This window comes from Convolutriloba macropyga, chromosome 6, assembly GCF_964194025.1.
Source record: "Convolutriloba macropyga chromosome 6, txConMacr16.3, whole genome shotgun sequence".
Classification (NCBI taxonomy): domain Eukaryota; kingdom Metazoa; phylum Xenacoelomorpha; order Acoela; family Convolutidae; genus Convolutriloba; species Convolutriloba macropyga.
In genome coordinates, this window is record NC_134473.1 from 49,187,709 (window position 1) to 49,214,871 (window position 27,163).

At 38.5% G+C, this 27,163-nt stretch overlaps 1 protein-coding gene across 1 annotated transcript in view; it reads right to left on the reverse strand.

Moving 5' to 3' along the window:
• Nucleotides 1-204: 204 nt before the first annotated feature.
• LOC142341016 (UNC93-like protein MFSD11) overlaps nucleotides 205-27,163 on the reverse strand; it is a 68,606-nt gene continuing 41,647 nt past the window's right edge. Inside the window, exons 6-8 of the mRNA XM_075391836.1 lie at nucleotides 1,922-2,128; nucleotides 1,154-1,464; nucleotides 205-626 (exon numbers count right to left, since the gene is read on the reverse strand). Of these exons, the coding sequence (XP_075247951.1) occupies nucleotides 288-626; nucleotides 1,154-1,464; nucleotides 1,922-2,128 (857 nt within the window). The 3' untranslated portion in view covers nucleotides 205-287. The remainder of the gene's footprint in view (nucleotides 627-1,153; nucleotides 1,465-1,921; nucleotides 2,129-27,163) is intronic.

Here is a 27,163-nt window from a genome sequence, read left to right on the forward strand (position 1 = left end):
AGGGTACACATCGGAGTCATAAAAAGCAAGTTACACAAAGCGGGGACGAAGCTTGGAGGTTTTCTTGATAGTAAAGTTGTACACTGAAGAGGGAAATAGGCTATAGTTGCTCCTATGCAAGCACTAAAAGATAGAGATTTCTATCCGCTAAGAGTCTGTATCGAGACACCTTAGTTCATATATGGACTCAAATCACAGAACCTCTAACCATATAGAACGTGTAATTATAAGAAGACAAGAAGAAAACAAAGAAGCTTATGATCAGTTACAGATGTGTTCAACACATTTTAAACAACCGAAACATCAGTTTCTTTGTTTGCAGTCCTTTCAATTCCGTGACCGTTAGCTGTACCATTCTCCATTTCGATGCCATTTTTCTCTGTCAAAACTGATGCCTCCGTGACCTTCAAATTTTTCACAGCTTTCTCATCATCCCTTTCTGTTGAGGTATCCTCTCCAATATTCACAATGATGCAAAACACGGCAAGTGTGAGCAGACTTCCAACTGCCATGATGTAAATATGCAATCGAAGGCCGAAATGGAGGTGGTTGGTGTAGAAAAATACAAGAATTCCACCAATGGCTTGGAAGAATGAGAACATAGCCATTGCACTGGGTGTGGCCTCCTAAACAGAAACATAAACCGACTTACATCGGATGAAGTGCTTTCGGGCGACAGGCGGGGCAATTTAATTTAGAGGGGGTATAGATTAAAAAATTTTTATTGATGCAAAAAACCCGACCCAATATAGGGGCTGCAACCGGGGGCTCAGGGATGTTAGACCGATATCTGTACCACTAAGCTACAATGTCTTTGCGTCTCTTTCTCTCGCATTCGCTTTTATATGAGCAACAACTTTATTTCGGAGTAGAGCAATTGAGATCACTATAAAAATGAAGAACTAGAGTGTGAAAAGGCCACTCAAGAAGTCAAAGAATGTTCTAGAACAAGAGCGCAAAAACGTTCAAGCCAAATGCTGCGTAAAAAAGACATGCTTACAATAATGGCTTCAAACTTCGTTCCTGGGCGGCGATTAAAAAGGAATTTGTAGAGAACTTAGATCCTAGATCCTAAAAACATACCAAAAAAGTTCTAGGAACAACTGCTTTTCCAAGAAAGAGCAAAGTAACGGTAAGGGTGACAGAAACTCACTTTAAAATTTGAGCCGATGAAACTGAAAATCTCAGTTTGGAATAGACAGTCAGAAAATCCAAGAAGAAAGGAGCACAAGACTGCTATTGGCTGATTTGGCGTGAAAACTGAGATTTCATCTGTTTTCTGATTAGGCGAGTCGTCTGGCAAGAATAGATACATGAGTAGGAAACACACACAAGCAACACAGAATCCCGTGGACACGCAGAATAGCTGAAGAGAACCCTTTGATTCGTGTTCTTGCTGTTTGCTCTTTGTGTGGATGACCAGTTTGCTCCAACAGATGCGCCCACAGGCGGCCGTGATTTGGCCTAAACCAGGAAAACGTAAAACGAACACCAGGCCACAGCCTGTTTTAGCACGTGAGAACAAATTAACGCTTGTTTTTTGGGATCATCGTGGTTTGAATAGACTGATAAGAGGTGGGACTAACGATAGCAATTAGTATTATATATCAGTTACCTATCAATTATTATTATTATTATAGATGTTCATATTATGACGGGGAAGATTAAACAGTTCCAGCAAATGGATATCAACATAACTTCATCTCAAAATAAATGTGTCAGAAATGAGAAATTGCTTTCAAACAAGACAAACTTTGGACAGTAAAAAGACCAAGAGCAAAGAGCCCATATAATCAGTGCAAACTTCACCTGTTGAGTAATTTAAAACTTTCAACTCAAAAGTTTGATACTATTAATGTCCGAACAATTAAATCTTACACAATTTTTGTACGTAACAGTACGGGAATAACACAACACCCACCGATGCCAACAAATATTCCTGATATTCCAGCAAGCCAGTAGGCGTCGTTTTTGAAGTACATGGTCTGTCCCACACACGCACCATAGACACCCATGAAGAAACTCTGATAGATACCAGTGAAGATGTATGGCACAATCAGAAAGAGCGCCTTGAAGTCTCTCAATAAAAGAACTGTCTCCTTTACTGTATCAACACTCGTTTTGAAACCTGTTAACATAACAGACTAACGTCGAGCGAATTGCTCTCAAACGACTGGCGAGCGGTTGACTTCGTCAGTAGCTAGCTTAGATTTAGTTCAGTAGGTAGCTACTGCTTAGTGAGGCTAGCTTTAGCTTAATTGAAGGGGCGCGAGGTTGCGAGAAAGGGGTGAAAAAAGAGGTGTCAAAAAAAACCGCCCTGCACACCATGAGCATACGTCTCCAATACAGTTTCTGTGAATCGCATACACTGAGAAAAGCGAGCTGAAAGGCTCTAAGAGAACTTAATGCCCTCTGGGCGTTACCTGTTTATCCCGTTTTTGAGGACGAAAAGTCAATGGGTCAAACGGAAAATCGGTCATGCGAAAAATCGCATAAGAAAAGACCACAGGACTAATATAATTACTACAAACTTTGATTGAAGACAGTTAAACAGATATATCAAATACAAACCTAAAGCGACAAACGTCGGACCACTTGCTCTTTAACGATATGTGGGACAATTCAATTAAAAGGCCTGTAGCCTAGATGAATTTTAATGTTTAACTAACAGGCCCGCAAAACCATAACAAGAAAAACATTTACACGAATAGGTTTAAAAGAAGTAAAGGTTTTTGTTTCGCACCAACTCGGGCTCGAACCCATACCCCTCGTCTAACATCCATAGATTTCACCACATAAGCTATCCATGCGTATTCCACTTGTCTTTTGCTCTTTCTACAGCAATATTCTGGACAATGGAACCTGTTGAATTGCTTGTTTTTGCTATACCGCATGCTTAATCAGCGCAAAAAATGTGCATATTAGGAGCTTAGAAATGATGGTAAAACGCGTCTCAAAACGCATTTATTACGCTAGGTTGCATGATTAAAATATGTTACGATAGGAGCGCTACTGACCATTGTGCTCAATTGCGACTGATATTTACTATGAAAGGGGAAGATTAGACAAGACGACTAACTTCAGATTAGCAGTCCTCCATCTTACGAGCTGCACTATAACCACTACAAACCACGGTTCCTCACAATCGCTTTTGTCTTAAAAACAAACATAATTCAGATAGAGAGCATTTGAGAATACCCAAACATCTAAAATTAAAACGAGAAAAGTTAGTTGAAAGCTAAGAGTGCTCTAGATTAGCACAGAATCTTTAAAGCTAAAAAATCGCAAAAGCCACACACAATTACAATAAAACCTCAAACTTCGTTCGGGAGCAATTAAAAACCACATAGTACCCAGGTCAGTGAATCCGCCTTCTGGGCGAGCATACTTTCAAGCCCTCACAGCCTCGTGCTGAATGCGCCTGACTAACAGTCTTTATCCCAGGTTCGGTTCTCATACATCAACTTTGAGCCTTTTAGGTCATTGACCACTCCCGATAGAATCGCTTAACCATGCTGCTCAACCCTGTTCTTGTACATGCGCTTCGAGAGGTCCCCTTAAACATGCAAAAACTTCGAACCATTTCGAGCTCAAAGGCTTAACATATAGGATTATCAGTTTTCCCCCAAACACAAATATGAACATAAAACGAATCGCGTCGCAAGAATTGCTCTCGAACAAAAGGCCTCTTGGTGTTGATTAAAAATTTCCATGTCTACAAAAGGAAAAGTAATCGACACGAGTTTGAACTCTAGTCCCTCAGAATAGCAGTCCTCCATCTTACCAACTGCACAAAAAAAACCACAGACCAACGTTTCTCACAAAGGCTTTACTCGTATCAATAATTATATTTCAGATTGAGAGCATTTGAGATTACGCAAAAATCAAAAAGTAAAAGCGCGAAAATTTTAATTAAAAACTAAGAGTGTTCTAGAATAGCGCAAAACCTGTACAGCTAAAACTTTGCAGAGAAACACGTTTACAACGAGATCTTCAAACTTAGTTCACCATTAATTAAAAAACACTTAGTACCTAGGACAAAACATCCTCACTCTGGGCGAGCATGATTTTGAAGGCCTTTTAATCTCGTGGCACCTGACTAACAGTTTTTTGTCCGGGGTTCGGTTCTCACCAATCTACATTGAGCCTTTTAGAATATTGACCTCTCGATGTGTCCGTCTAACCATGCTGCCCAATACGGCTCTTAAACATGTGCTTAGAGAGACCACTTAACCATGCAAAACTTTTACACAATTTTAGAGCTAAAGCTATTAAAATATAGGATCGTTCATCTCACTCCATATTTTCACTTAAACAGGCTGCCTAATGCGGCTCTCACACATGCGCCTCGAGAGGCCCATTAAACATGCAAAAATTTTGTCAAATTTTAGAGATCACGCGTTTAATATATAGGATCAGCATTTTTATCTCACAAACACACGCAGGAAGAAAACCGAATCGGAACGCAAGAATTGCTCGCAAACAACAGACGGCATGGTATTGATTAGAAATTTTCATGTCTAAAAAAGGGATGGTAACCAACACCGGTTCGAACTCTGTATCCTCAGAAGAGCAGTCCTCCACCTCACCAACTTTGCTATAAGGACTGCATACCTCCGTTTCTCACAAACGCTTTTATCGTATCCATAAACATATATCAGATTGAGTACATTTTGAGATCCCGCAAAAATCAAAAGGAAAAGAGTGAAAAACTTAGTTGAAAGCTAAGAGTGTTCTAGAATAGCGCAGAATCTGTAAAGCTATAACTTTGCCGAAAAACACGATTACAATAAGAATTTCAAACTTAGTTCGAGAGCAATTAAAAAACACGTCGTACCCAGGACATTAAAACCTTGCTCTCTGCGAGCATACTTTCGAGTCCTCTTAGCCTCGTGGTAACTGCACCTGACAAACAGTCTTGTCCCAGGTGCGGATCTCATCCGTCTACATTGAGCCTTTACGGTCGTTCATCTCACTCCATATTTTCACTTAAACATGCTGCCTAATGCGGCTCTCACACATGCGCCTCGAGAGGCCCATTAAACATGCGAAAATTTTGTCGAATTTTAGAGCTCACGCGTTTAATATATAGGATTAGCATTTTGTTATCTCACAAACACACACAGGAACACGGAACCACTCAGCGTCGGAAGAATTGATCTCCGGCAGCATGATGTTGACTAGAAATTTTCATGTCTAACCGGACGATACCCGACACGGGTTCGAACCCTCAACCATCAGAAAAGCAATCCTCCGTCTTGCCAACTGCGCTATAACGACTACATACCAACGTTTCTCACAATCGCTTTTATCGTATTATTGAACATATTTCACATTGAGAACATTTTGAGATCACGCAAAAATCAAAAAAGAGTGAAAAACTTAGTTGAAAGCTAAGAGTGTTCTAGAATAGCGCAGAATCTGTAAAGCTAAAACTTAGCAAAAAAACACGTTTACAATAAGAACTTCAAACTAAGTTCGAGAGCAATTTATCCCAGGTTCGGTTCTCATACATCAACTTTGAGCCTTTTAGGTCATTGACCACTCCCGATAGAATCGCTTAACCATGCTGCTCAACCCTGTTCTTGTACATGCGCTTCGAGAGGTCCCCTTAAACATGCAAAAACTTCGAACCATTTCGAGCTCAAAGGCTTAACATATAGGATTATCAGTTTTCCCCCAAACACAAATATGAACATAAAACGAATCGCGTCGCAAGAATTGCTCTCGAACAAAAGGCCTCTTGGTGTTGATTAAAAATTTCCATGTCTACAAAAGGAAAAGTAATCGACACGAGTTTGAACTCTAGTCCCTCAGAATAGCAGTCCTCCATCTTACCAACTGCACAAAAAAAACCACAGACCAACGTTTCTCACAAAGGCTTTACTCGTATCAATAATTATATTTCAGATTGAGAGCATTTGAGATTACGCAAAAATCAAAAAGTAAAAGCGCGAAAATTTTAATTAAAAACTAAGAGTGTTCTAGAATAGCGCAAAACCTGTACAGCTAAAACTTTGCAGAGAAACACGTTTACAACGAGATCTTCAAACTTAGTTCACCATTAATTAAAAAACACTTAGTACCTAGGACAAAACATCCTCACTCTGGGCGAGCATGATTTTGAAGGCCTTTTAATCTCATGGCACCTGACTAACAGTTTTTTGTCCGGGGTTCGGTTCTCACCAATCTACATTGAGCCTTTTAGAATATTGACCTCTCGATGTGTCCGTCTAACCATGCTGCCCAATACGGCTCTTAAACATGTGCTTAGAGAGACCACTTAACCATGCAAAACTTTTACACAATTTTAGAGCTAAAGCTATTAAAATATAGGATGAGCATTGCTCATCCTCCAAACACACCCAGGAGCATCAAACGACTCAGCGTCGCAAGAAGTGCTTTCGATCAACAGGCGGCATAGTGCTGATTAGAGACTTCTACGACTACAGAAGAGAGGGTACCCGACACAGGTTCGAACCCCGACCCTGAGAATAGCAGTCCTCCATCTCACCAACTGCGCTATAACGCCTACATAACAACGTTTCTCAAAATCGCTTTTATCTTATCAATAAACATATTTCAGATTGAGAGCATTTGAGATTACTCAAAAATAAAAAAATAAAGAGTGAATGAAAAACATAGTTAAAAACTAACAGTTTTCTAGAATAGCGCAAAATCTGTATAGCTAAAAGTTTGCAGAAAAACACGTTTACAAAAAGAACCTCAAGCTTAGTTCGGGAGCAAATTAAAAAAACGTAGTACCCAGGAAAGTAAATCTTCCTTCTGGGCGACCATACTTTTGAAGCCCTCATAGCCTCGTGGCAACAGCACCTGACTAATAGTCTTTTGTCCCAGATTAGGTTCTCACCCATCTACTTTGAGATGTGAAGGTCATTGAACTTCTCGGTATGTTCGCCTAACCATGCTGTTCAATGCGGCTCTTAAAGCTGTTCTTAGAGAGGCCACTTAAACATGCAAAAATTTTGTCCTAATTTAGAGCTCACGCGTTTAAAATATAGGATTAGCATTTTTCATCCCCCAAACACACAAAAGAACACAAAACCACTCAGCGTCGGACGAATTGGTCTCCGGCAGCATGATGTTGACTAGAAATTTTCATGCCCAACCGAACGGTACCCGACACGGGTTAGAACCCTCAAACCTCAGAATACCAATCCCCCATCTCACCAACTGCGCTATAACGACTACATACCAACGTTTCTCACAATCGCTTTTATCGTATTATTGAACATATTTCACATTGAGAACATTTTGAGATCACGCAAAAATCAAAAAAGAGTGAAAAACTTAGTTGAAAGCTAAGAGTGTTCTAGAATAGCGCAGAATCTGTAAAGCTAAAACTTAGCAAAAAAACACGTTTACAATAAGAACTTCAAACTAAGTTCGAGAGCAATTAAAAAACACGTAGTACCCAGGACAGTAAAACCTTCCTCTCTGCGAGCATACTTTCGAGTCCTCTTAGCCTCGTGGTAACTGCACCTGACAAACAGTCTTGTCACAGGTGCGGATCTCATCCGTCTACATTGAGCCTTTAAGGTCGTTCATCTCACTCCATATTTTCACTTAAACAGGCTGCCTAATGCGGCTCTCACACATGCGCCTCGAGAGGCCCATTAAACATGCAAAAATTTTGTCGAATTTTAGAGATCACGCGTTTAATATATAGGATCAGCATTTTTATCTCACAAACACACGCAGGAAGAAAACCGAATCGGAACGCAAGAATTGCTCGCAAACAACAGACGGCATGGTATTGATTAGAAATTTTCATGTCTAAAAAAGGGATGGTAACCAACACCGGTTCGAACTCTGTATCCTCAGAAGAGCAGTCCTCCACCTCACCAACTTTGCTATAAGGACTGCATACCTCCGTTTCTCACAAACGCTTTTATCGTATCCATAAACATATATCAGATTGAGTACATTTTGAGATCCCGCAAAAATCAAAAGGAAAAGAGTGAAAAACTTAGTTGAAAGCTAAGAGTGTTCTAGAATAGCGCAGAATCTGTAAAGCTATAACTTTGCCGAAAAACACGATTACAATAAGAATTTCAAACTTAGTTCGAGAGCAATTAAAAAACACGTCGTACCCAGGACATAAAACCTTGCTCTCTGCGAGCATACTTTCGAGTCCTCTTAGCCTCGTGGTAACTGCACCTGACAAACAGTCTTGTCCCAGGTGCGGATCTCATCCGTCTACATTGAGCCTTTACGGTCGTTCATCTCACTCCATATTTTCTCTTAAACATGCTGCCTTATGCGGCTCTCACACATGCGCCTCGAGAGGCCCATTAAACATGCGAAAATTTTGTCGAATTTTAGAGCTCACGCGTTTAATATATAGGATTAGCATTTTGTTATCTCACAAACACACACAGGAACACGGAACCACTCAGCGTCGGAAGAATTAATCTCCGGCAGCATGATGTTGACTAGAAATTTTCATGTCTAACCGGACGATACCCGACACGGGTTCGAACCCTCAACCATCAGAAAAGCAATCCTCCGTCTTGCCAACTGCGCTATAACGACTACATACCAACGTTTCTCACAATCGCTTTTATCTTATCAATAAACATATTGCAGATTGTGCATTTGAAATTACGCAATCAAAAAGTAAAAGCGTGAAAAACTTAGTTAAAAACTAAGAGTGTTCTAGAATAGCGCAAATTCTGTACAGCTAAAACTTTGCAGAGAAACACACGTTTATAACAAGATCTTCAAACTTAGTTCAGGAGCAATTAAAAACACGTAGGACAAAAAATGCTCCATCTGGGCGAGCATTCTTTCGAGTCCTCTTAGCCTCGTGGTAACTGCACCTGACTAACAGTATTTTGTCCCAGGTGCGGTTCTCATCAATCTACATTGCGCCTTTTAGGTAATTGACCTCTCGATATGTTCGTCTAAACATGATTCCCAATGCGGCTCTTAAACATGTGCTTAGAGAGACCACTTAACCATGCAAAACTTTTACCCCATTTTAGAGCTAACGCGTTTAAAATAAAGGATTAGTATTGTTCAACCCCCAAACACACCCAGGAGCATCAAACAACTCAGCGTCGCAAGAAGTGCTTTCAATCAACAGGCGGCATAGTGTTGATTAGAAACTTCAATGTCTACAGAAGAGAGGGTACCCGACACAGTATCGAACCCCCGACCCACAGAATAGCAGTCCTCCATCTTACAAACTGCGCTATAATGCCTACACAACAACGTTCCTCACAATCGCTTTTATCTTATCGATAAACATATTTCAGATAGAGAGCATTTGAGATTACTCAAAAAAAGCAGTGTGAAAAATATAGTTAAAAACTAAGAGTGTTCTGGAATAGCGCAAAATCTGTAGAGCTAAAAGTTTGCAGAAAAACACACATTTACAAAAAGAACTTCAAGCTTAGTTCGGGAGCAAATTAAAAAAACGTAGTTCCCAGGACAGTAAATCTTCCTTCTGGGCGACCATACTTTTGAAGTCCTCATAGCCTCGTGGTAACAGCACCTGACTAACAGTATTTTGTCCCAGGTTAGGTTCTCAACCATCGACTTTGAGATGTGTAGGTCATTGACCTTCTCGGTATGTTCGCCTAACCATGCTGTTCAATGCGGCTCTTGAACAAGTGCTTAGAGAGGCCACTTAAACATGCAAAAATTTTGTCCCAATTTAGAGCTCACGCGTTTAATATATAGGATTAGCATTTTTCATCCCCCAAACACACAGGAACATAAAACCACTCAGCGTCGGAAAAATTGATCTCAGGCGGCATGATGTTCATTAGAAATCTTCATGCCTAACCGAACGGTACCCGACACGGGTTCAAACCCTCAAACCTCAGAATAGCAATCCCCCATCTCGCTAACTGCGCTATAACGACTACATACCAACGTTTCTCATAATCGCTTTTATCTTATCAATAAGCATATTGCAGATTGAGCATTTGAAATTACGCAAAAATCAAATATTGAGCAACGCAAGAATTGCTCTCGAACTACAGACGGCATGGTGTTGATTGCAAATTTTCATGTCTACAAAAGAGATGGTAACCGACACAGGTTTGAACTCTGTACCCGCAGATCAACAGTCCTCCACCTCACCAACTGCGCTATAAGGACTGCATGCCTCCGTTTCTCACAAACGCTTTTTATCGTATTAACAAACATATTTCACATTGAGAACATTTTGAGATCACAGAAAAATCAAAAAGAAAAGAGTGAAAAACTTAGTTGAAAACTGAGAGCGTTCTGGAAAAGCGCAGAATCTGTAAAGCTAAAACTTTGCAGAAAAACACGTTTACAATAAGAACTTCAAACTTAGTTCGAGAGCAATTAAAAAACATGTAGCACCCAGGACAGTAAAACCTCCCTCTCTGAGAGCATACTGTCGAGTCCTCCTAGCCTCATGGTAACTGCACCTGACTAACAGTCTTTTGTCCCAAGTGCAGATCTCATCCGTCTACACTGAGCCGTTACGGTCGTTCATCTCACTCGATATTTTCACTTTAAAATGCTCATTAATGCGGCTCTCACACATGCGCCTCGAGAGGCCCATTAAAATGTTGTCGGATTTTAGAGCTCACGAGTTTAATATATAGGATTAGCATTTTGTTATCTCACAGGAACAAAAACCGAATCGGAACGCAAGATTTGCTCGCGAAAAACAGACGGCATGGTATTGATTAGAATACTTCATGTCTACAAAAGGGATGGTAACCAACACCGGTTCGAACTCTGTATCCTGAGAAGAGCAGTCCTCCACCTCACCAACTGCACTATAAGGACTGCAAACCTCAGTTTCTCAGAAACGCTTTTATCGTATCCATAAACATATCAGATTGAGAACATTTTGAGATCACGCAAAAATCAAAAAGAAAAGAGTGAAAAACTTAGTTGAAAACTAAGAGTGTTCTAGAATAGCGCAGAATCTGTAAAGCTAAAACTTTGCAGAAAAACACGTTTACAATAAGAAATTCAAACTTAGTTCGGGAGCAATTAAAAAACACGTAATATCAGGGACAGTAAATCCTCCCTCTGGGGCAGCATACTTTCGAGCCCTCTTAGCCTTGTGGTAACTGCACCTGACCAACAGCCTTTTGTCCCAGGTTCGGTTCTCAACCATCTATTTTGAGCCTTTTAGGTCGTTGATCTCTCTCAATATTCTTGCTTAACTATGCTGCTCAAGGCGTCTCTTAAAGATGCGCTTCCAGAGGCCCCCTCAAGAATTGCTCTCGAACTAAAGACGGCATGGTGTGGATTACAAATTTTCATGTCTACAAAAGAGATGGTAACCAACACATGTTCGAACTCTGTACCCTCAGAACAACAGTCTTCTATCTTACCAACTGCGCTATAAGGACTGCATGCCTCCGTTTCTCACAAACGCTTTTTATCGTATTAACAAACATAATTCACATTGAGAACATTTTGAGATCACACAAAAATCAAAAAGAAAATAGTGAAAAACGTAGTTGAAAACTGAGAGTGTTTTAGAATAGCGCAAAATCTGTAAAGCTAAAACTTTGCAGAAAAACACGTTTTCAATAAGAACTTCATACTTAGTTCGAGAGCAATTAAAAAACACGTAGTACCCAGGACAGTAAAACCTTGCTCTCTGCGAGCATACTTTCGAGTCCTCTTAGCCTCGTTGTAACTGCACCTGACAAACAGTCTTTTGTCCCAGGTTCGGTTCTCATCCATCTACATTGAGCCTTTAAGGTCGTTCATCTCTCTCGATTTTTTCGCTTAAACATGCTTCATAACGCGGCTCTCACACATGCGCCTCGAGAGGCGCATTAAACATGCAAAAATTTTGTCTAATTTTTGAGCTCACGCGTTTAATATATAGGATTAGCATTTTGTTATCTCACAAACACACACAGGAACAAAAACCGAATCGGAACGCAAGAATTGCTCGCGAACAACAGACGGCATGGTATTGATTAAAAATTTTCATGTCTACAAAAGGGATGGTAACCAACACCGGTTCGAACCCTGTATCCTCAGAAGAGCAGTCCTCCACCTCACCAACTTCGCTATAAGGACTGCATACCTCCGTTTCTCACATGCGCTTTTATCGTATTATTGAACATATTTCACATTGAGAACATTTTGAGATCACGCAAAAATCAAAAAGAAAAGAGTGAAAAACTTAGTTGAAAACTGAGAGTGTTCTGGAATAGCGCAGGATCTGTAAAGCTAAAACTTTGCAGAAAAGCACGTTTACAATAAGAGCTGCAAACTTAGTTCGAGAGCAATTAAAAAACACGTAGTACCCAGGACAGTAAAACCTTCCTCTCTGCGAGCGTACTTTCGAGTCCTCTTAGCCTCGTGGTAACTGCACGTGACTAACAGTCTTGTCCCAGATGCGGATCTCATCCGTCTACAATGAGCCTTTAAGGTCGTTCATCTCACTCGATATTTTCACTTAAACATGCTTCTTAATGCGGCTCTCACGCATGCGCCTCGAGAGGCCCATTAAACATGCAAAAATTTTGTCGAATTTTTGAGCTCACGCGTTTAATATATAGGATTAGCATTTTGTTATCTCACAGGAACAAAAACCGAATCGGAACGCAAGAATTGCTCGCGAACGACAGGCGACATGTTGTTGATTAGAAATTTTCATGTCTACAAAAGGGATGGTAACCAACACCGGTTCGAACTCTGTATCCTCAGAAGAGCAGTCCTCCACCTCACCAACTGCGCTATAAGGGCTGCATACCTCCGTTTCTCACATTCGCTTTTTTCGTATTATTGAACATATTTCACATTGAGAACATTTTGAGATCACGCGAAAAATCAAAAAGAAAAGAGTGAAAAACGTAGTTGAAAGCTAAGAGTGTTCTAGAATAGCGCAGAATCTGTAAAGCTAAAACTTTGCGGAAAAACACGTTTACAATAAGAACTTCAAACTTATTTCGAGAGCAATTAAAAAACACGTAGTACCAGGACAGTAAAACCTTCCTCTCTGCGAGCATACTTTCGAGTCCTCTTAGCCTCGTGGTAACTGCACCTGACAAACAGTCTTGTCCCAGGTGCGGATCTCATCCGTCTACATTGAGCCTTTAAGGTCGTTCATCTCACTCCATATTTTCACTTAAACAAGCTGCCTAATGCGGCTCTCACACATGCGCCTCGAGAGGCCCATTAAACATGCAAAAATTTTGTCGAATTTTAGAGATCACGCGTTTAATATATAGGATCAGCATATTTATCTCACAAACACACGCAGTAACAAAACCGAATCGGAACGCAAAAATTGCTCGCAAACAACAGACGGCATGGTATTGATTAGAAATTTTCATGTCTAAAAAAGGGATGGTAACCAACACCGGTTCGAACTCTGTATCCTCAGAAGAGCAGTCCTCCACCTCACCAACTTTGCTATAAGGACTGCATACCTCCGTTTCTCACAAACGCTTTTATCGTATCCATAAACATATATCAGATTGAGTACATTTTGAGATCCCGCAAAAATCAAAAGGAAAAGAGTGAAAAACTTAGTTGAAAGCTAAGAGTGTTCTAGAATAGCGCAGAATCTGTAAAGCTAAAACTTAGCAAAAAAACACGTTTACAATAAGAACTTCAAACTTAGTTCGAGAGCAATTAAAAAACACGTAGTACCCAGGACAGTAAAACCTTCCTCTCTGCGAGCATACTTTCGGGTCCTCTTAGCCTCGTGGTAACTGCACCTGACTAACAGTCTTTTGTCCCAGGTTCGGTTCTCATCCATCTACATTGAGCCTTTAAGGTCGTTCATCTCTCTCGATTTTTTCGCTTAAACATGCTTCATAATGCGGCTCTCACGCATGCGCCTCGAGAGGCCCATTAAACATGCAAAAATTTTGTCGAATTTTTGAGCTCACGCGTTTAATATATAGGATTAGCATTTTTTTATCTCACGAACACACACAGGAACAAAAATCCGAATCGGAACGCAAGAATTGCTCGCGAACGACAGACGACATGTTGTTGATTAGAAAAATTCATGTCTAAAAAAAGATATGGTAACCAAAACAGGTTCGAACTTTGTACCCTCAGAACAGCAGTCCTCCATCTTACCAACTGCGCTATAATACCTACATACCACTGTTTCTCATAAACGCTTTTATCGTATCAAAAAATATCTCAGATTGAGAGCATTTGAGATCACGCAAAACTCAAAAAGTAAAGCGTGAAAAACTTAGTTAAACTAAGAGTGTTCTAGAATAGCGCAAAATCTGTATAGCTAACACTAAGCAGAAAAACACACGTTTACAATAAAAAATTTAATATTAGTTCGGGAACAATTAGAAAACACGCAATGCCCAGGACAGTAAATCCTCCCTCTGGGCGAGCATACTTTCGAGTAAGTACTTTTCAGAAGGCAGGGCACCCGACACGGTTTCGAAACCTCGACCCTCAGAATAGCAGTCCTCCATCTTACCAAGTGCGCTATAATACGTACATTTCACTGTTTCCCATAAACGCTTTTATCGTATCAATAAATATCTCAAAAAGAGAGCATTTGAGATCACGCAAAACTCAAAAAGTAAAGCGTGAAAAACATAGTTAAACTAAGAGTGTTCTAGAATAGCGCAAAATCTGTATAGCTAAAACTAAGCAGAAAAACACACGTTTACAATAAAAACTTCAAACTAAGTTCGGGAGCAATAAACACGCAATTCCTAGGACAATAAATCCTCCCTCTGGGCGAGCATACTTTCGAGCCCTCATTGCCTTGTGGTAACTGCACCTAACTAACAGTCTTCTGTCCCAGGTTCGGTTCTCACCCATCTACTTTGAAGCTTTTAGCTTCTTGATCTCTATCGATATGTTCGCTTAACCATGCTGCTCAATGCGGCTCTTAAACATTGCTCTTCGAGAGGCCCCTTAAATATGCAAAAAATTTATACAAAAATGGAGCGCACGCATTTAATATATAGGATAGTGCAAAAACGTCCAACCAGGGTGTCATTCGCTCCCTTGAACTCCTCAGTCCCAGCCTTATAGCCTTCATCACTGGGCTATAAAGCCCAGCATCAAGCAGCAATCGCTTTTACTTCACCAGCAAACTATATTAAGAGTGAGCGCAATTGAGATCACTCAAAAATGATGGAGAGAAAAGTTACTTGAGAAATAAAAGAAAGTTCTAGAACAAAACCGCACAAATGGTCCAGCAGGAAAATTGCACAATGAAGATACACTAGTGTACAATAATTGCTCCAAACTTCGTGCGAGAGGAATTAATTCACTTTTTAAAGGTACGTTAATTATCTCATGTAAAAAATCCACCAATACTTAAATAAAGAAAGCCGGCAATTAGCCGGCGTTGACGCGCTTGATGCACATCGGGATTGAAACAGAAAAAGAAAAATAGGCAAATTGACTGAACTTTTTTTTCAGTGTCAAAAAGTGTTCTAATTTGGCGTGCAGTTTGTTAGATTCTTAAACTGTACATAATTGAGCTTCTAAACTGAAAGAAGCCAATGAACTTAATACCGATATCAGCTAGCAAACATTCTAAAGAACGTTGATAACCTATTTCTCGAGGACTTAATGAACGGGCTCCATCGGTTTATCCCGTCTCTTTTGATTTTGCTCTTTTGATTTTGACATTATTGACTATATTGCGTGAATCAATGCATGAAAGATTTTAAAATCCATTCAGTTGAAACAGTGAGTGAATTAAGTCAGAAGTCAAACGTGAAAATTGTGATTTACGCAAAACGAAAACGTGATCAAAAGGTAAAGCGAAATTAAAAAAAAAACAAAGAAGGACAAGTCCTGTCGTACAATTCACAGAATTCTCATTGACTAAACAACAGACTAGACCTAGAACGGACTTTGAGTGAATTGGGAATACCATTTCCAAAAAAATCAGACCAAAAAATTAAAAACAAAATTGAAAATAAATGTCAAAATGCCGCATGCGAACAAAAAACCACTAGCGAGAAAAAGCAAATTGATTCAAACAAAAAACTAGGCGTCAAATGAACTATGAGTGGATCGGGAAAAACCATTAAGAAAAAAAATCCGATCCAAAACATAACCAGCAGATTGCCGGAAAATAGCCGGTGTTGATGCGCTTGATGCACATCGGAATTGAAACACAAAAAAAAGAAGAGATAAATTGACCAAATTTTTTCTATTTTTTAAGTGTCAAAAAGTATTCTAATTTGGCGTGCAGTTCCAGTTGGATTCCAGAACTATACTTAAATCAGCTTCTAAACTGAAAGCTAATAAGCGAATGAGGTAAAAAAGCAAAACAAGAACAGATAGAAATTCACAGAATTTTTTTCTAGGTCTCAAAAGTCTTCTAATTTGGTGCGCAGCTTCAATTAGATTCTAAAACTAAACTTAATTCAGCTTCTAAACCAAAAAACTATTAAGCTTATTACAAATTTCAACTAGCAACCGCCAATATGAAGTTTAATAACCTAATTCACTATGGCTTGATGACTAGGCTTTATCAGTTTTTCTCGTTTCTTTTTATTTTGTCTTTTAATTCTGCTCTATTGAAACTGACCGTATTCCCTCAATTGCGCAATTCATTGGGTGAAAGAATTCATAATCAATTCAGTTGACACAGTGAGTGAGAAGTAACGAGTCAAACGTAAAAATAGTGACATTTGTAAAACGGAAAACGTGATCAAAAGCTAAAGCGAATTTAAAAGGGAGACCGCTTTAATAAACATAAACCGACAAATGCCAGAAGAATTGCTCTTGAACGTCAGGCGAGGCAATTTAATTCATGGTCTTTAGTATAGATCAATTGTGCTGTATTGGTGCAAAAAACTTTAACTCCACCGGGATTCGAACCACTGACCTCTCGATCCATGGCCACCCGCACTAACCACCGCGCTACGAGTCACTTAATTTTTCTTTGCTGCAACCAATTTTATATTAGCAACTTCGAAGCACTAGAGATCACTCCAAAATGATGAACGAAAGCGTGAAACAGTCACTGGAGAAGTCAAAGAATGTTCTAGAAGAAAAGCGCAAAATTGTGAAGCAAAAAATTTGCATAAAAAAGACACACACGTTTACAATAATTGCTAAGAACTTCGTTCAAGAGCAATTAATTGCCATTGAGAGGCTGACGGCGGCTATTAGAAAACCCACCAGATATTTCAACGATTGCCTATGAAATTCAATGCCGTTCAATGCTATCAAAAAATATGCCCCAAAAAACGTTTGCCAGAAGTTTGACATAGCAGAAAAAAGAAGAAGGCCTTCATAACAATTAGTTAGCTGCAAAACCTAACGCAATTGCCAACGTAAACAAATATTCTATAAGTCCTTAGGTAACTTTTCCTTAGAAAGCAACACAAAGGAAGTAACACGTAAATTGCGCTCTAAGTCCGCAAACTGCACTCTAAGTCCAAAAACTGCACTGAGAGCTGGACAGAATAGCTCTCAACACTCAAAAACAAACAAAGTCGACGCAAATAAAAAGTTCACTGTGGTTCAATGAGACACATTGAAATGAGGAAAGCCTCAAAATACCCCCCCAAATTCATAAAAAAAACAAAAGGTCCAAATCAGTAGTTTGATAACCAAAAAATGATAGCAACAACACATTTTTTCCTTTCGATTCATACAAGGTGACCCAATTTAGTAACAAAAACAGATGTAAAAAAATAACCTCTGTAAAGGAACCAAGTTCTGTTATACTTCCCCGCTTACACGCACACAAACACACACACACACATTTTCCTCCACTCATATACATTTCTGTCCATTCCAAACCCTTTCATTTCCTGACTTCCATTCCCCCAAACTGTTTCCATGGATGCTCTTTTTATTTGCAGATTTCATTGAAGAAGTCAGAAGTGGTTGATATAACTTCCAATAGTATTTGTAGTAAGGGATTTCCCGTTTCTGACCATAAATTTTGTGCCAATGGCGCGAACTGTTATGTATATACGAGGAAACAATCAAGACACATTTGGATAAAAACTACATCACAACCGCAGACCTCAGTTGCAGACACTCTGTTTGGTACCTTCCTCATAAGTAGAGGGTAAAAAATGCCCTCTGCGCAATTTTAAGATTTCTTAAAATACTCATTTTACACAATCTCGAGCCCTCGGATCATCATCAAAAATGGGCATTTGCCTCACGTATTTACCCAAATTTAAAACTTTTATTTTTATTCTACTGAAAACCTGCGTTTTATCTCTAACTATATTTCTGATCTCAAACTATGTCTTAATTGTGAGTGGGAAAACCCAGTCACAACTATGGCTTTTACCTACTCTATTGTTTTGTTTTAGACTGATTATGATTTGAACTCGAGCTACCAGGGAACCTGCTTCGCAGGCAGTTTCAACTCGAGCTAACGTCTCAGCTTGGGTTAAAGTCAAACCTATGGTCTCAACTATAACATTAGATGAGGTTTTCGCCAAAGCCCTAGCTTTGACGCACAGGGCACTTTTTACCCACTATTTGGATAAGGTTAATACTATATTTAATAGCATGTTCTCTGAACTTAATTTTTGTATGACGAAATCTATATCTCTGTACGTAAGTACATAATCTACATTTTTCTGTTTTAAATCTAAAGTAAGAAATATGTTTAAATCTTACAGGAGCAACAAGTTATATACAGATCTGGAATATTATACTGTTCGCTCATATGATTAGTTCTATCTCCTTTCTTTGATATGATATCACATATAGAACAATTATAAGGCTATCTCTACAATTATCGCAACATTTACTCTATGGCTTATGTTCACAATCATTACACTTTAGAATCATTTTGTCTATTTTTGAAATTCAAATTTTTTATTAAAAATGAATATTAATATAAGCTTTGAGTGTGACAATTGCAATTTATCAACTCAAAGAAAGATTATCTCAAACATAAATTAAGTGATTATCACTTAAGCAGAGCAAGAGGAATATGACGAGGAATTTGATTCTGTAGCTAAGGCTGAGTATAAAGTTGAAACTGAAGATAATACTAAAGATAAAACAATAACGAAAAATCGGTCAGGCAAAAAATAGCATTAAAAAGACCCAGGACTTTGCGTGAAAATTGCTTCAAAAAGACTCAGGACAACTGTGTTTGAGAGCCATTAACAATTTTAAAATGAATCCTTAAAATGAGCTTTTCATTTCAAAAAAAAAGATTGTTTAACCTGTAGAATGCATCTACAGATACTCGAGTTGTAAAAATACCGGCAACACTGATATAATAGCAACGAACATTGTTTGCGCGACTGAAACCAGTAATATTTTCAAAAACAAATTCAGTTACCGTCGTTAAAACCATTAGCTGCGTACAGAAAGTCTAAGCAAATTTAGTAGTCCCTCGTTACGAAGATCCTCCGATCAGTCATTAACGAGGCTAAGTGAAAGTTAACAAGACCAAAAAATTGTGCTTCATACCATGAACTCATGTCTACTCGACAGTTTCGTTGAATCACATTCTTAGAGACGAGTAAGGCTCTTACAGATCTGCTCAGGAACTTAATGCCCTCAAAAGTAACTGGTTTATTCCGTTTTTCTCGACAAAAACATGCGAATCTTGTTGGTCAGAAAAAAAGACGATCAGACAACTCCGTAGTACAAAAAATGCATGAAATAAAGAACTGATACAATTGTCACTAAATTCGCGTTTGCAAACAACTTAAAACTATCCGTTGCTTACTCAAGAACTCCAATAATCCACCATTAGAAAATCCACCACAGTTCTTTAATAGCATCAGAGAAAAACTAGAGAAAAAACAACACTTAAATTAGAACGAGTGAGTGCTGGAAAACTATGCTAGACCCCTTATATGGGTAAAAAGAGAAAGCATTACCTTTGGAGACTCATTGCGACAACTTCTCAGAATTGTACGGCTGCTTTGCGAGACAGAAGAGGCAAGTTCCGATAATAGCACTCACAGTTTTGACGCACAGGGCACTTTTTACCCACTACTTGGGTAAGGTTAATATTATATTTAATAGCATGTTCTCTGAACTTAATTTTTGTATGACGAAATCTATATCTCTGTACGTAAGTACATAATCTACATTTTTCTGTTTTAAATCTAAAGTAAAAAATATGTTTATAAATCTTACAGGAGCAACAAGTTATATACAGATCTGGAACGCAAGAATTGCTCGCAAACAACAGACGGCATGGTATTGATTAGAATTTTTCATGTCTAAAAAAGGGATGGTAACCAACACCGGTTCGAACTCTGTATCCTCAGAAGAGCAGTCCTCCACCTCACCAACTTTGCTATAAGGACTGCATGCACTTTAAGGTCGTTCATCTCACTCCATATTTTCACTTAAACATGCTGCCTAATGCGGCTCTCACACATGCGCCTCGAGAGGCCCATTAAACATGCAAAAATTTTGTCGAATTTTAGAGATCACGCGTTTAATATATAGGATCAGCATTTTTATCTCACAAACACACGCAGGAACAAAACCGAATCGGAACGCAAGAATTGCTCGCAAACAACAGACGGCATGGTATTGATTAGAAATTTTCATGTCTAAAAAAGGGATGGTAACCAACACCGGTTCGAACTCTGTATCCTCAGAAGAGCAGTCCTCCACCTCACCAACTTTGCTATAAGGACTGCATACCTCCGTTTCTCACAAACGCTTTTATCGTATCCATAAACATATATCAAACTGAGTACATTTTGAGATCCCGCAAAAATCAAAAGGAAAAGAGTGAAAAACTTAGTTGAAAGCTAAGAGTGTTCTAGAGTAGCGCAGAATCTGCAAAGCTAAAACTTTGCAGAAAAACACGTTTACAATAAGAAATTCAAACTTAGTTCGAGAGCAATTAAAAAACACGTAGTACCCAGGACAGTAAAACCTTCCTCTCTGCGAGCATACTTTCGAGTCCTCTTAGCCTCGTGGTAACTGCACCTGACAAACAGTCTTGTCACAGGTGCGGATCTCATCCGTCTACATTGAGCCTTTAAGGTCGTTCATCTCACTCCATATTTTCACTTAAACAGGCTGCCTAATGCGGCTCTCACACATGCGCCTCGAAAGGCCCATTAAACATGCAAAAACTTTGTCGAATTTTAGAGATAACGCGTTTAATATATAGGATCAGCATTTTTATCTCACAAACACACGCAGGAACAAAACCGAATCGGAACGCAAGAATTGCTCGCAAACAACAGACGGCATGGTATTGATTAGAAATTTTCATGTCTAAAAAAGGGATGGTAACCAACACCGGTTCGAACTCTGTATCCTCAGAAGAGCAGTCCTCCACCTCACCAACTTTGCTATAAGGACTGCATACCTCCGTTTCTCACAAACGCTTTTATCGTATCCATAAACATATATCAGATTGAGTACATTTTGAGATCCCGCAAAAATCAAAAAGAAAAGAGTGAAAAACTTAGTTGAAAGCTAAGAGTGTTCTAGAATAGCGCAGAATCTGTAAAGCTAAAACTTAGCAAAAAAACACGTTTACAATAAGAACTTCAAACTTAGTTCGAGAGCAATTAAAAAACACGTAGTACCCAGGACAGTAAAACCTTCCTCTCTGCGAGCATACTTTCGGGTCGTCTTAGCCTCGTGGTAACTGCACCTGACTAACAGTCTTTTGTCCCAGGTTCGGTTCTCATCCATCTACATTGAGCGTTTAAGGTCGTTCATCTCACTCCATATTTTCACTTAAACATGCTGCCTAATGCGGCTCTCACACATGCGCCTCGAGAGGCCCATTAAACATGCAAAAATTTTGTCGAATTTTTGAGCTCACGCGTTTAATATATAGCATTTTTATACTAAGCATTTTTATATTATCATATATTAGCATTTTTTATCTCACGAACACACACAGGAACAAAAATCCGAATCGGAACGCAAGAATTGCTCGCGAACGACAGACGACATGTTGTTGATTAGAAAAATTCATGTCTAAAAAAAGATATGGTAACCAACACAGGTTCGAACTTTGTACCCTCAGAACAGCAGTCCTCCATCTTACCAACTGCGCTATAATACCTACATACCACTGTTTCTCATACTCATAAACGCTTTTATCGTATCAAAAAATATCTCAGATTGAGAGCATTTGAGATCACGCAAAACTCAAAAAGTAAAGCGTGAAAAACTTAGTTAAACTAAGAGTGTTCTAGAATAGCGCAAAATCTGTATAGCTAACACTAAGCAGAAAAACACACGTTTACAATAAAAATTTAATATTAGTTCGGGAACAATTAGAAAACACGCAATGCCCAGGACAGTAAATCCTCCCTCTGGGCGAGCATACTTTCGAGTAAGTACTTTTCAGAAGGCAGGGCACCCGACACGGTTTCGAAACCTCGACCCTCAGAATAGCAGTCCTCCATCTTACCAAGTGCGCTATAATACGTACATTTCACTGTTTCCCATAAACGCTTTTATCGTATCAATAAATATCTCAAAAAGAGAGCATTTGAGATCACGCAAAGCTCAAAAAGTAAAGCGTGAAAAACATAGTTAAACTAAGAGTGTTCTAGAATAGCGCAAAATCTGTATAGCTAAAACTAAGCAGAAAAACACACGTTTACAATAAAAACTTCAAACTAAGTTCGGGAGCAATAAACACGCAATTCCTAGGACAGTAAATCCTCCCTCTGGGCGAGCATACTTTCGAGCCCTCATTGCCTCGTGGTAACTGCACCTAACTAACAGTCCTCTGTCCCAGGTTCGGTTCTCACCCATCTACTGTGAAGCTTTCAGCTTCTTGATCTCTATCGATATGTTCGCTTAACCATGCTGCTCAATGCGGCTCTTAAACATTGCTCTTCGAGAGGCCCCTTAAATATGCAAAAAATTTATACAAAAATAGAGCGCACGCATTTAATATATAGGATAGTGCAAAAACGTCCAACCAGGGTGTCATTCGCTCCCTTGAACTCCTCAGTCCCAGCCTTATAGCCTTCATCACTGGGCTATAAAGCCCTGCATCAAGCAGCAATCGCTTTTACTTCACCAGCAAACTATATTAAGAGTGAGCGCAATTGAGATCACTCAAAAATGATGAAGAGAGAAAAGTTACTTGAGAAATAAAAGAAAGTTCTAGAACAAAACCGCACAAATGGTCCAGCAGGAAAATTGCACAATGAAGATACACTAGTGTACAATAATTGCTCCAAACTTCGTGCGAGAGGAATTAATTCACTTTTTAAAGGTACGTTAATTATCTCATGTAAAAAATCCACCAATACTTAAATAAAGAAAGCCGGCAATTAGCCGGCGTTGACGCGCTTGATGCACATCGTGATTGAAACAGAAAAAGAAAAATAGGCAAATTGACTGAACTTTTTTTTCAGTGTCAAAAAGTGTTCTAATTTGGCGTGCAGTTTTAGTTAGATTCTAAAACTGTACATAATTGAGCTTCTAAACTGAAAGAAGCTAATAAACTTAATACCGATATCAGCTAGCAAACATTCTAAAGAACGTTGATAACCTATTTCTCGAGGACTTAATGAACGGGCTCCATCGGTTTATCCCGTCTCTTTTGATTTTGCTCTTTTGACTTTGACATTATTGACTATATTGCGTGAATCAATGCATGAAAGATTTTAAAATCCATTCGGTTGAAACAGTGAGTGAGGTAAGTCAGAAGTCAAACGTGAAAATTGTGATTTACGCAAAACGAAAAACGTGATCAAAAGGTAAAGTGAAATTAAAAAAAAACATAGAAGGACAAGTCCTGTCGTACAATTCACAGAATTCTCATTGACTAAACAACAGACTAGACCTAGAACGGACTTTGAGTGAATTGGGAATACCATTTCCAAAAAAATCAGACCAAAAAATTAACAATAAAATTAAATGTCAAAATGCCGCATGCGAACAAAAAACCACTAGCGAGAAAAAGCAAATTGATTCAAACAAAAAACTAGGCGTCAAATGAACTATGAGTGGATCGGGAAAAACCATTAAGAAAAAAAATCCGATCCAAAACATAACCAGCAGATTGCCGGAAAATAGCCGGTGTTGATGCGCTTGATGCACATCGGAATTGAAACAGAAAAAAAGAAGAGATAAATTGACCAAATTTTTTCTATTTTTAAGTGTCAAAAAGTGTTCTAATTTGGCGTGCAGTTCCAGTTGGATTCCAGAACTATACTTAAATCAGCTTCTAAACTGAAAGCTAATAAGCGAATGAGGTAAAAAAGCAAAACAAGAACAGATAGAAATTCACAGAATTTTTTTCTAGGTCTCAAAAGTCTTCTAATTTGGTGTGCAGCTTCAATTAGATTCTAAAACTAAACTTAATTCAGCTTCTAAACCAAAAAACTATTAAGCTTATTACAAATTTCAACTAGCAACCGCCAATAACCTAATTCACTATGGCTTGATGACCAGGCTTTATCAGATTTTCTCGTTTCTTTTATTTTGTCTTTTAATTCTGCTCTATTGAAACTGACCGTATTCCCTCAATTGCGCAATTCATTGCGTGAAAGAATTTATAATCAATTCAGTTGACACAGTGAGTGAGAAGTAACGAGTCAAACGTAAAAATAGTGACATTTGTAAAACGCAAAACGTGATCAAAAGCTAAAGCGAATTTAAAAGGGAGACCGCTTTAATAAACATAAACCGACAAATGCCAGAAGAATTGCTCTTGAACGTCAGGCGAGGCAATTTAATTCATGGTCTTTAGTATAGATCAATTGTGCTTTATTGGTGCAAAAAACTTTAACTCCACCGGGATTCGAACCACTGACCTCTCGATCCATGGCCACCCGCACTAACCACCGCGCTACGAGTCACTTAATTTTTCTTTGCTGCAACCAATTTTATATTAGCAACTTCGAAGCACTAGAGATCACCCCAAAATGATGAACGAAAGCGTGAAACAGTCACTGGAGAAGTCAAAGAATGTTCTAGAAGAAAAGCTCAAAATTGTGAAGCAAAAAATTTGCATAAAAAAAAGACACACACGTTTACAATAATTGCTAAGAACTTCGTTCAAGAGCAATTAATTGCCATTGAGAGGCTGACGGCGGCTATTAGAAAACCCACCAGATATTTCAACGATTGCCTATGAAATTCAATGCCGTTCAATGCTATCAAAAAATACGCCCCAAAAAACGTTTGCCAGAAGTTTGACATAGCAGAAAAAAGAAGAAGGCCTTCATAACAATTAGTTAGCTGCAAAACCTAACGCAATTGCCAACGTAAACAAATATTCTATAAGTCCTTAGGTAACTTTTCCTTAGAAAGCAACACAAAGGAAGTAACACGTAAATTGCGCTCTAAGTCCGCAAACTGCACTCTAAGTCCAAAAACTGCACTGAGAGCTGGACAGAATAGCTCTCAACACTCAAAAACAAACAAAGTCGACGCAAATAAAAAGTTGACTGTGGTTCAATGAGACACATTGAAATGAGGAAAGCCTCAAAATACCCCCCGAACTTCATAAAAAAAACAAAAGTTCCAAATCAGTAGTTTGATAACCAAAAAATGATAGCAACAACACATTTTTTCCTTTCGATTCATACAAGGTGACCCAATTTAGTAACAAAAACAGATGTAAAAAAATAACCTCTGTAAAGGAACCAAGTTCTGTTATACTTCCCCCCTTACATGCACACAAACACACACACACACACACACACATTTTCCTCCACTCATATACATTTCTGTCCTTCCAAACCCTTTCATTTCCTGACTTCCATTCCCCCAAACTGTTTCCATGGATGCTCTTTTTATTTGCAGATTTCATTGAGGAAGTCAGAAGTGGTTGATATAACTTCCAATAGTATTTGTAGTAAGGGATTTCCGGTTTCTGACCATAAATTTTGTGCCAATGGCGCGAACTGTTATGTATATACGAGGAAACAATCAAGACACATTTGGATAAAAACTACATCACAACCGCAGACCTCAGTTGCAGACACTCTGTTTGGTACCTTCCTCATAAGTAGAGGGTAAAAAAATGCCCTCTGCGCAATTTTAAGATTTCTTAAAATACTCATTTTACACAATCTCGAGCCCTCGGATCATCATCAAAAATGGGCATTTGCCTCACGTATTTACCCAAATTTAAAACTTTAATTTTTATTCTACTGAAAACCTGCGTTTTATCTCTAACTATATTTCTGATTATATCTCAAACTATGTCTTAATTGTGAGTGGGAAAACCCAGTCACAACTATGGCTTTTACCTACTCTATTGTTTTGTTTTAGACTGATTATGATTTGAACTCGAGCTACCAGGGAACCTGCTTCGCAGGCAGTTTCAACTCGAGCTAACGTCTCAGCTTGGGTTAAAGTCAAATCTATGGTCTCAACTATAACATTAGATGAGGTTTTCGCCAAAGCCCTAGCTTTGACGCACAGGGCACTTTTTACCCACTACTTGGGTAAGGTTAATATTATATTTAATAGCATGTTCTCTGAACTTAATTTTTGTATGACGAAATCTATATCTCTGTAGGTTAAGTACATAATCTACATTTTTCTGTTTTAAATCTAAAGTAAGAAATATGTTTAAATCTTACAGGAGCAACAAGTTATATACAGATCTGGAATATTATACTGTTCGCTCATATGATTAGTTCTATCTCCTTTCTTTGTTATGATATCACATATAGAACAATTATAAGGCTATCTCTACAATTATCGCAACATTTACTCTATGACTTATGTTCACAATCATTACACTTTAGAATCATTTTGTCTATTTTTGAAATTCAAATTTTTTATTAAAAATGAATATTAATATAAGCTTCGAGTGTGACAATTGCAATTTATCAACTCAAAGAAAGATTATCTCAAACATAAATTAAGTGATTATCACTTAAGCAGAGCAAGAGGAATATGACGAGGAATTTGATTCTGTAGCTAAGGCTGAGTATAAAGTTGAAACTGAAGATAATACTAAAGATAAAACAATAACGAAAAATCGGTCAGGCAAAAAATAGCATTAAAAAGACCCAGGACTTTGCGTGAAAATTGCTTCAAAAAGACTCAGGACAACTGTGTTTGAGAGCCATTAACAATTTTAAAATGAATCCTTAAAATGAGCTTTTCATTTAAAAAAAAAGAAGATCGTTTATCCTGTAGAAGGCATATACAGATATTCGAGTTGTAAAAATACCGGCAACACCGATATAATAGCAACGAACATTGTTTGCGCGACTGAAACCAGTAATATTTTCAAAAACAAATTCAGTTACCGTCGTTAAAA